Source organism: Helianthus annuus, chromosome 7 (assembly GCF_002127325.2).
Source record: "Helianthus annuus cultivar XRQ/B chromosome 7, HanXRQr2.0-SUNRISE, whole genome shotgun sequence".
In the NCBI taxonomy this organism is placed as follows: domain Eukaryota; kingdom Viridiplantae; phylum Streptophyta; class Magnoliopsida; order Asterales; family Asteraceae; genus Helianthus; species Helianthus annuus.
This window is the reverse complement of record NC_035439.2, coordinates 77,785,474-77,797,128: the sequence shown is the minus strand read 5'-3', so window position 1 is coordinate 77,797,128 and position 11,655 is coordinate 77,785,474. Positions and strand designations below refer to the sequence as shown.

At 36.0% G+C, this 11,655-nt stretch overlaps 1 protein-coding gene across 1 annotated transcript; it reads right to left on the bottom strand.

Moving 5' to 3' along the window:
* Positions 1-6,009: 6,009 nt before the first annotated feature.
* LOC110866660 (probable disease resistance protein At5g66900) lies at positions 6,010-11,315 on the bottom strand. Its single transcript, XM_022115802.2, has 5 exons — positions 10,593-11,315; positions 9,459-9,862; positions 7,356-7,717; positions 7,063-7,274; positions 6,010-6,975 (listed from the first exon to the last, which is right to left on the bottom strand). The coding sequence occupies exons 1-5, from the start codon at positions 11,221-11,223 to the stop codon at positions 6,140-6,142; spliced, it is 2,445 nt and encodes an 814-aa protein (XP_021971494.1). The 5' UTR covers positions 11,224-11,315; the 3' UTR covers positions 6,010-6,139.
* Between the last annotated feature and the right edge of the window lie 340 nt (positions 11,316-11,655).

Genomic DNA, 11,655 nt, shown 5'->3' with positions numbered 1-11,655 from the left:
TCTTTGTGTGGAGTGTGGGAGTCGACATTCAGCAGGGCAGGGTGTGTGCGGTGCGCACATATCGGTGAGAAGCGGGGTTATGTGAAGGGAAAGAGTTGGGTTTATAAAAATATCACTAACTCTTAGTTAAATGGGTAGTCATTTGGTGGTTTTATTGTTTCTTTGCCTGCTCGTTTTTTTAGTGTCCTTTACTTTTTATGGTTGGTCTATATCATAATGTTGGTTTCCGTATTTTCATTATGATCATGTCACGGGTTATCTAGGACTTTACTTTGTGCTAGGAGTTGGCACCGCAACTGGAGAAAGAATAAGGTATTAAAGTTTCATGTCTGTTTTTCTGTTCTTATCTTATCAATGGTACATAAACCCCAATTGTGTCTTCTTCTGGTCAGAGCCTTTGTATTTCTTGTTTGTCAGGTTTTTCATGAGTTGGGAATGAGTCATAGGGGGCCATGGTTAGTGTTGCAATTAGTAATTGGGATTTACTTATACTATGCTGATAAAAATTGTTACTGCTTTATAGCCATTGTTATGAGTACTAGAATGGGGCAATGGGATGGCTATTATTAGTACACATCAAATGGTACCAACTTTAGCATTATTTTACTAATTTCGTGAAAATAACGTTAAAAGCAGAAGATGGTTAATCATGCATCATGTGGTGGTGACGTTGATAGTTGAAAGACACGGGGGTACATGCACCAATCAGTCTTTATCTCGATTGTTTGAGTGTTACGTGTCTTAGGTCCAAGGTTTGAAACAAAACTACAATCGAGCCGGGGGTCTCACTAGAAGCAGCCTCTCTATTCCTACGGGGTAGAGGTAAGGCTGTCTACAACTACCCTCCTCAGACCCTACCTTAGCTTTGCTATTGGTGGGATTTACTGAGTATGATGATGATGATGATATATACTTGCTGGCAAATGAAGTACTACTGATTGGGTGACCCGTGACTTTCTTTAGTAATCACATGGCTTCATATGGGTTATATTTGATCAGATGGTTTGCATATCATATCAACGGTATCATTGGTGCGTAGGGAATGTTTCTACTATTATATTAGAGCTAAACTGTTTATGTGTCACCATCCACTATATGTACCTCTGTATATGTGATACGTCAACCCATACAGTAGCTACATCTGACTCGACCTAAGCCAGTCTCTCATCCACCTCCGGTGGAGGCATCACACATGGTCTCACACTCCGTCGCTTGTACGAGTGATCAACCTGTACATCCTCCACACCATCTACGATTTGTCGACTGCAACATGAACTACCTCATGTACCCCACCTCCCTCTCCCTTGCCTTCCTCACCCCCGTCACCCTCACCATCGCCTCCCTTGCCCGCCTCCCTCAGTAGTGGCTGCCTTGGGTACCACTTGGTATGACCCAAATCACCCGGACCTTGTTCGGTAACACCTCGTGAGCAATCTTCATCGAGCATGTTGTGGCCCTACCTACCGGATTAACCTGGTGTGTGATGGTCATATCCAGAGCCACCTGGCGGGACAAGCGGCGCGGCCAGTGCTTCGCCAGACGGGTGATGAAGCCGCCATAGCTAATGTGGCGAGAGGTACGCTTAAAAGCGTACTCGGCGAAGTACGTGGACAACTTGTATGCCAAGTTTCCCCCCTCGCTAGTAAGTAAGTCGTGCAAGAAGATTAGGTCATTTTGGGTGACCCACTCCCTACAATCGTGCCTACCCGCAATCGTCACGGCAATACGCCGATGTAGGTATCGGTGCAACGAGTCGTAAATGCGCGACACTTGCGCCTTCAGGGATCGCGAACGCGGTGTCGCGAACTCTCCGATCCCAATAGTGCGCCACCAAGGCCACAACACGTTAGAGGACGTGGTGGTCGGCGCATTAAAAATGCCTAGGATACTGACTCATGCTGTGAGTACAGACCCGAGGCAATAGCAAACTGGGGGAGCTTCAACCGACAACTCTCCCGCAAAGAGTAAAAGAAACCGCAGTGGTATCCAAAAAATGCTGTAAACCCCTACCCCGGGTGTCCGTAAATGCAAACATACATTAAAACTCTAAAGTAATATCCCTGTGGGCCCGTTCTCGGGCGGCCTCAAACTTTCTTTTGATTACCAGTATTGGTCAATTGATCGTTTGTTTGAGTCCCAACGAACAACTTTCCTTTTTTTTTTAATTTTTTTATGTGTATGCGGAATGGACGAAAAGGTAGTTGGTATGTGTTCTGAGTGAATATGTCCATACATGCATTTAATTCACTTACATTATAAAAGTGAATCACTTTCTTTTGATTATTGATTTTGGAAGTTGGTGAAAGATGAAGATGTTATACATAGATGTCAATCAAAGTAGTAATCCATAACAAACTCATTTTCTCAATATGTGGAATGGACGAAAAGGCAGTTGGTATGTGTTCAGAGCGAATATGTACATACATGCATTTAATTCCCTCACATCATTACAAATTGTCAGAATATGAAATAAGATCAAGCTTATTTGCTTTTTCTTTATGTTTATCAACTGGTCGTTTGTTTGAGTCATAACGAACAACTTTCTTTTGATTACCGGTATTGGAAACGATTACATTTAAAGTTAACAAACAACTCCACTAAAAGTTAACATTTCAAATTCATAGCTAACCTAAATCCATGAATTCTGTCGTCTTGTAATTATCAACGATCTTTTGATATTGAATTATATGTTCGTTGCACAACCTTTGCCAGTTCATTTTATTGTACACGGGTCGTATAACCATATACAGCTCGTATACACCATGTTAAAATAAGATTTTACCACGTGTGATTATTAGGACCTTTATAAATAAATGTAATATTTTGAAGTCAGTTTTATGAAAGTATAAAGCAAAAAAAAAAAAAAAAAACAATTTTTTTTGTGTAGAAAATTGAAAAACATGTTTCATCTTCTTTTAAACAAAAACTTCACCCACAGTTTAAAAAAATCCACAGTTTCAAACTCTTCAACTACTCTCTAGTAATGTTACACTTACCAACATTTTTTTCCATAGAATGATCATTTATCCATTAAGGGAGATCATAAACAATATCATCTCTCTCCTCTAATCAAATGCAAAACACGTGGAAAAAGGTTGTAGACGTCATGAAGGAGACCACGACCACAGCCTACCACCAGGCCACCGCTGTTTCGAAAACGTTGGTGTTTTATGGATCCCCTCCTTAACCGTTTAAAGTCTTTTTTGTGGAATCCGAGTGATAACCTTTTAGAAGATAAGATTTTTGGGGGTGGTGGGGTTATATAGGGTGTGAAACGGAGGCAAACGATGGGGGTAAACGATGGTCGGGGGAGATGCGTTAGTTAGGGGGAAACAATGGTTAAAGGTGATGTATCGTTTGGGTTGTTCTTCTTTTCGAATGACGGTTTGGTTGTCAGCCGTAAAGTCACGACCGGATTTTTTGAATGTTTTTTTCGGTGATGGTTAATGGGTATGTATGCATATTTCATTTGAATGTGTGTCGGTTCTTTTTATCCTTTCTTTTATTTCAACTGAAAAGGTGGATGTGGCAATGTGTATGGTATATCTATACTATATTATAAAGCATATAGGAAGGATAACTTAAGGTAATTTGCCACTTTACTTAAAACACCTTTAAAACATAATGTACAAGTGTTTAAAGCACATGAAATAAAAAATGGATTTCACTTTCCAATTATACCATCACTCAAACAAAACACGCAAACACCACAAATCAAATTAGGGTTTCACATCTCATTTCATTCTTATCCGCCTCTCATCTCATCCTCTGCTTTCCCTGTCTCTCTCTCTCTCTCTCTGGCGATCAAATGGTGATTAAGATATGCCTTTCTCAATGACACCAGGGGGCTGTTTGTTTACCTCTTAATGAGACACTTAATGGTTCAGACCTCTTACTGGTTCAGCACTTAATGTTTCAGATTGTTTGTTTCACGAGCAGATGTCTGAATGGTTCAGACATTTGCCTCTGAATGGTTAAGATTTATACAGAGTCTGAATGGTTAAGACCTCTATTCTGAATTGGTCAGACATTTGCCTCTGAACGGTTAAGCATTATACAGGCTCTTAATGGTTTAGACCTCTTACTGATTCAGCACTTAATGGTTCAGACCTCTTACTGGTTCAGCACTTAACCATTCAGATGTTGCCAAACAGCCCCCAGATCTCTCTATACGACGCCAGATCGAATGAGTATCACCTCTTGAAATCTTCAGTTTGAGTGGATTCGCTCATATCTAGGGTTTCTCCCAGATCGACTGAGTTCCAACTCAGTTTAACACAAAGATGATGTTGAACTTGTTCCTGTTAACGATACCTTTATCTCCGTACACACTAATGGTTCATAAGATGGAAGGGTATGTGATCTTTCAGTTTCTCCCAGAGTATTTTTCATAACTTTGTTACTCTTTTTGGATGTTTTTATGTCAGATCTGTTGTAATACTTTCAGATTTGTGTTGGTTTTGTGTTTTTATAATGTTTTGTGAAGTGCTAATGATGTTGAACTTGTTCCTGTTAACTCAAACACTAATTGTTTTTAGTGTTTATGTTAAGCTTTTACAAAGGTGGGAACCGAACGAACGACCAAGCATGTGAAGAACCGAACCGAACATTATTAAACTGCTATCTCTTTGGAGACGTTAATGGGAAGGTTGAAGCATGATCATGCATGACAAGGCTTTTGAGTTTTAAACTTTAATATCTCTAAACTGTAAATTAAGTGTATCAATTCGTTATGTCGGTTCGTCTGGGTTATTAGTTTACCCAGACTAGTTAGTTATTCCTTTTATATATATATAAATCTGGGACAAAATTGTCCGAATATGTAAAATATTCGGTACTAACGGAACAAAGTGTTACAAATTGTATTCATAGCTCAAGTTTTAAGGGATTAAAATGTTTGATTCAAGACTTGGTCGCATGGTCCGATAAGTTATTATCAATATTAATGGTCTAGCATGGTCGAAAGTTGTGTATACAACACATAGGGCTATCGTGTGAATGCACACTACCCCAAAAGAATTAGTAAAAAGGACCAGTATGGTTAGCAAATCACTTGTGTTAACAAGTATTACATGATGTGAATTGGATTGTAGAGGAATAAACCTCTAAAGAATAAATGGGTCTGGACCGAATCAGGCATGAGAATAAGTACTTGTGGATGAATTAGGGTTATGTAAAACAATGTGATAGATATAGAGTCTATACATGTGAGGTGTAAATATTGCTTCTATTCATAGTGGATTTAGTTAGACGTCGCTATCCTTCAGGTGAGGTGGTCCCCATGACTACGCTTTCACGACACTTGTCATGCTCTCATTGGTGGGGAACATTCCATGTCCATGGTGTGCATGAGTGTGCTGACGCCATCTCTGCTCTGATTGGTGGAGAGGGTATCCACACTCAAGATGTGCATGGGAGATGATCAGCTGTGCGCGAGGCCACTGTAAAGTAGAAAGTGTGACGTTGTAATTTGTCTGATCTATCATCATATGTCATTAGAAAAGGTTCATCTCGGTTTTAATTATACAACATTTCAAATTGAAAGATGGTGAAAGTATCTAAACAACTACGTCTTTTACAACATTTTTGCAACCTACTCATTTCGATGACCAAAAATGATTGTAAATTTCTTGTGTTTCATAACTTAGCGTTATGGTAAACTACAATAAACGGTAAAAGTTTTTTTTGTTGATGGTATTTTATAGTTCTTACTTCCTGAATTTTGTCCATTCAATTAAGGTCAGTTGATGATAAGTTTGATGCACGTTGTTTTTACGAATTATTTGATATGATTACACATTATTCAATAATAAGTTTTTTTCATCAAAGATGTTTGTATGACATGAGGTAACAAATATTCCGGTATAACTTGATCAAATTATTCTAACCTAGATCATCACATAAGATTAATAATCGAGGATGAAATTTTAGTTATAACATGATTCTTTATGGCAGTTAAGTTAACTAATAAATATTAAACAAATATATCATATTATGTATAATCGGAAACTTCATAAATATTCTTACAACAAGGAACGTATATAATAACATTGTCATCAAATGTTTAACGTAATTAATACCATGAACATATAAAAATATATAAGATATTTTTCTTCACGAAACCTAGGATCAATAAAACTTACTTTACTATTTTCATAAAGCTTTCAAACCTATCATCTTCAACAACATGTATCTTCAAATTACGAATAACGCCTTCAAACTCCATCCACGAATATGATGTCTCCTCGTCGCATATCACATCTTCTAATTGCGACAATTTGCTAATAGATCTTGGCAATTCTTGCAACCCACTACAACCGTCCATCTTAAGCACTCTTAGGCCACATAACTCACCAATTTCTTCAGGCAATACACTTATACTGAGACAATCAGATATATCAATGACACTTAAATTACACAAACTTCCAATAGATTCAGGTAATTCTTGCAGCTTTGTGCAGCAATGAAGCCTTAAAATTTCAAGATTTGACAAACTCTCTAACCCTTTAGGAAGAACATCAAGCTCTTGGCAGTTGGTGATGCTGAGTTTCCGAAGATGAACAAGATTGCAAAGTCCTGACGGTAGTTCTTTCATATCATAACACATATCGAATTCAAGATCTGTTATATTTGATTTTATGTAAGGAGACTCGGTGAAACAACTCATCAAGGCATCACCTATCTCACACATAACAAATGATACTTTCCTCAAATTCTTTATTGCGAAGATAGGTTGAATAGTGGATAACGCAACGTGTTCGAATCTGATTGTTCTTAGATTGGACAAACACTCAATAAATGAAAGATTGTGTAGCTGAGAAGGATAATCACTATAGCTTGTAACAATTAAAACCTTCAATTGGCCCATTCTTTTGATGAACTCAGGTAGTGTGTAATCCTTACTTCTTATATTCAATGCCAATACTTCAACTTTAGGTGCATGTAGATCATACCAATTTGAGTAGAACGCTTCATCTATAAGGAAAGTTAAATATTAAAATTAATTTTCTGCTTGTTGGTCTAAGTATATATAAAAGTAAGGTGGATAGATGGTAATGAAACCTGTTGAAATAGATAAGATACGAGCATTGATGAGTTGTTCTTTATGTGCAAGCCACCATGTGGGAAACTCATTCCTATGGATTTCTATGAATAAACGTTTTCTTTCTACAACAGGTTCTTGACTACTCATGTGGATGACTAATTCTCTTAGCAAACCATGTTGTGTAACATAAAGCTCGTTACAATAGCCATCTAGTTCACCGGCATATTTCCTGTAAAATAATATCAAAATTGGTTTAACAATCGACAAATGGCACCAAATATATAATGAAATAATGAATGAAATCATTTACCTTATTGGAACAAGATTGATGAGATTTCTTAATGATAGTTCAAGAAGATTTTCACTTGTATACATCCCCTCATTATCAAGATTGTACAATTCCACCCACATATCTATAAGTACCATGGCTGAAATTCGTTTGTCTTCAGGAAAGGAACCCAAATCCAAAAAACATTCTTTAACAATAGGCAACTCATCTAGTGCATCAACACTAGACTTCAGACTAAGAAGCATGCTGCTGTTTGACTCCAAAATAGATCCACTTTCTGACCATTTCTTGAGAGTTGTTTTCCATTTGAGCACAGGTTGTCCGCATAGTGAAGCACCCACTACACTTAGTGCCAACGGCAGTCCCATACATAATCTAACAGTCTACATCCGGAAATACATTTAAAGTTACATATTGCTATATGTAAATATGAAATATCTATGGTCAAGTAGAGCTGTTTTTAGAGAAAATCATGTTGATCGAAAAAGTTAACAAAATAACCTTAACTTTAAAATGTATGAATCAAGTCGGCTTGACATGTGTGTTTTGACGCAACAAAATTCTAGTGTATGATCACAACAGATTTCAATTTGTCGCAGCAAATATCCGTATCACATATAGTTTTTATGCAGTTGGCGCAACAGATTTCACCTAGCATAGTTTTTAATTTCTTATATGGTCATTTCTTTTTTTATTCATTTTATAAATTCCTATGTGAATTTAGGCATATACATATTATATCTATAACGAATATATGTATATATAGTGAAAATGTAAAATGCAATATCCTTTAACGTACAATACGTACGAGATGAAATTATAACATGTGTAATTAGTTTTATAATATGCATGTTAGGTGTTTACCCCATGCGTTATTTCTGATTTTGTACATGCGTGGTTATGATTTTCAACATGCGTGATGTATGGTTTTTCAATATGCGTGATTAAGATTTTGAGTTTTATAATGTGCGTAATTTCATCTTATCGTACGTTAACCAACCCCCCCCCTCTCTCTCTATATATATATATATATATATATTAAAATAAACAAAACACCAAAGGTAAATAGGTAAAAACAGAAAAACACGTTTAAATTTTTTAAATGATAAATAACACTAATGTGAAAAGTGAAAGATAGAAAAGTTAAATTTATTATTATTTATATAGAAAATAATTATTATAATTATAAAATAAACAAAATTATGACGCAATGCTTTTCCATCTAAGAGCATTCACATCCATTCCACTATACTTTCACCCTAAATTACACTAAAAAACACTACATTTTCTCTCTCCTTTTCAATTAAATAATATTTTTATACCTTTATCATTACTATTTCTCTCTCCTACACCCACAACAACTTTCAAAATATATTATAAAATTATAGGGGTGAACAGTTTCCCCCCCCCCAAATATACAGATAAACAGCAACGTTTTCTCTCTCCTCCACTCACAACCACTTTTTATACTTTTTTATAATTTAAAAACATCAGAGCATTCACATTCTATCCATCAAAATATGTGAGGGGGAGTTTTTATATTATAAAGGGTATAAAAAGTGGTTGTGAGTGGAGGAGAGAGAAAATGTTACTGTTCATCTGTATATTTGAGGGGACACTGTTCACCCACTATAATTTTTATAATATATATTGAAAGTGGTTGTGAGTGAAGGAGAGAGAAAAATGTAATGATAATATTATTTAATTGAAAGGGAGAGAGAAAAAATATTTGTTTTTTAGTGAAAATATATTGATATAGGAGTTGTTTTTTAGTGGAATGTATGTATAATTTGATGAATTGGATGTGAATGCTCTCACACACTGCCACATCACAACCTTATAGGGGTGAACAGTTTCCCCCCATGGATGTGAATGCACTAACACGGCATATTTTCATCTCGACGCACCACACTGCCACATCACAACCTTAGGTTGTTTGAAACATTTTCTAAACTAAAAAAAATGTCATAATATTTTTGTAAAGAAAAACTCAATCCAAGGTTGTTTGAAACATTTTCTAAACTAAAATAAATGTCAAATAATATTTTTGTAAAGAAAAACTCATCCAATTTTGTCAAGCATATGAGCGTATTCATGATATTTCCTTATTTTTACTATCTCTACCTTGTTCACGAGATCATCTGTAACATTGGGAATCCCATCACTTGGAAATGCAAAGTTGCAAAGAAGAGTTCTTGCATCTTCATCATTCAACAAACCCAACGCATGTGTAGAAGAATTAAACCTTGGAAACAAGAATCTTGATGTGACTAAAACCTTGTATCCAGGTGTTTGGAACATAAGATCGTGAATAATGGACTCTGATTCCGCCCACATATCATCCAAGACTAGCAACATGTTCTTTGGTCCCATTCCATTTATCAGGTTTTCAAGTTGATTCCTGGCTTCTTCATCAGTTTGAAACTCACAATGATTTTTGCCGTAATGTTCGAATATATTGTTGATAATGATCTTAAAACTGGATTGTCTAGAGACCGTAACATAAAGGATATTTTCGCCAAATACTTCTGTCAAAATATAAATATATTATAGTTAAAACTAGAGTATAATAAAGAATCACTAGTAATAAAGATATTATAGTTAGAGCTAAAGTATAATAAAGAATCACTAGTAGAACATCGATTATGTTGGGCCAGTTAAAACACTACTAGAAAAATGTCAATTTGTTACGAAAATATTTCCAACGCAAAATAATGCATTACAAATTTGGACATATTTGCAACGCATTTTTGACAGAAAAAATGCGTCACAAGTGCATTGCAAAACTTTAAAGCTCTAAACTGATATTGCGTTGAAAATTCGTCCTAAATTTCCGACACCATATTTTTGTCGTAAATGCGTTAAAGATTGCGTAGCAAATAGTTTTCAACGGGGCTTTTTCCAACGTCAAGGTTTTGTTGCAAATGCGTAGCAAACAGGTTTGCTACGCAATTGTAACGGAAAAGCTTGTTAGAGAATTCCAAATTTCTAGTAGTGAAAATCTATTTTGGGCTATCCAGGTCCCAAAATAAAGAAAAAAACCGCCCAAAAAACCCTACTCCTAGGCCTGAAACGCCTAGAACTTTGTTTTTCCAGCCAAACTAAGAAATTAGCCCCAATAACATTTTATACAAATAAAAAACCCTAAACCCATCCCAAATGTGTCGAGTTTCTAGTTTACTCATCGAGTTCGGTTTTGATTGTAATCCCAATTTTTACTCTATTAAAATAAACAACTGATCAAACATGTAATGATACCTTTTATTTCATTGTCATGACAAAGCATCTTGGCTAAAGTAGTCTTTCCACAACCACCAGGACCTGACACCACCAACACTTGGGTGTCATAATTGAGCAGCCTACGCTTCAACTCTTGAAGATGCACATTGAACCCAACAATATGTTCTGGAAGCCTTGGAACCCTGCACAAATGGCGATTCGCAAGCGCATGAGTAGTAACAGCTGAAAGGACTTTATCTAATTTGGCTGATAAATCATAGATCCCAATCAAACTTCTCATACTAGTGCTCATCATATTCCCTTGCAGTTCTATCTGGAAGAACCACAAGAGCTCGTTGTTAAGTCGAATCAACTTATTTGAATAAACAATCTTTTGGAAAACATTCCAGAATTTGATTCTGGAGCAATTGACAACAAGCTCTTTTCCTTTCTCAAGATGAAAAATGAACATTGTGGTCTCTTCTTCAGGACGATCCAACACTTTGCTCAATCTCCGTCCTTCGAAAAAGATTGGCTCTATTCTCTTTAGAGTAGTTTCAAGGCGTTTGAGTTGCGTTTTGATTTTGTCACTTTGCATAGTTTGTGTCACTACTAGTTTTAGTATCTCGTCGAATACGAGCTTTAAAGCAGTATCAATAACCACAGCCATTGAAGATTTTAAATTAAACACAAGCTGAATAGAAGCACTGAAAAGTTTTTATGTACGTAAACTGAACTTTGAGTTTTTGAGAAATGAAATTAACTCCAATAAAACTTATTTTGGTGACGAGAACAACAATGGATAACCTGTATATATAATCTATCCAGGAATTGACCAAAAACTTCTGATGAAAAGTCAAAAAACTACGAAACATACCATGCATTTGCTAAGTTTTTTCATCCACACGTTTACGTGATGATCACGAGTGGAAGGTGACGCCGTGACGGGATGTAATGAAATTTACTTGATATAACTATATAAATATGGTCCCAGGATTATTCAAATCTCGAATTCTATCTTTCCTTAATTTAATAGGACTTCATGGTTGTCATTATTGTCATTGTGAAATGTCAATGTTATATATCTTTAAATCCAATACCT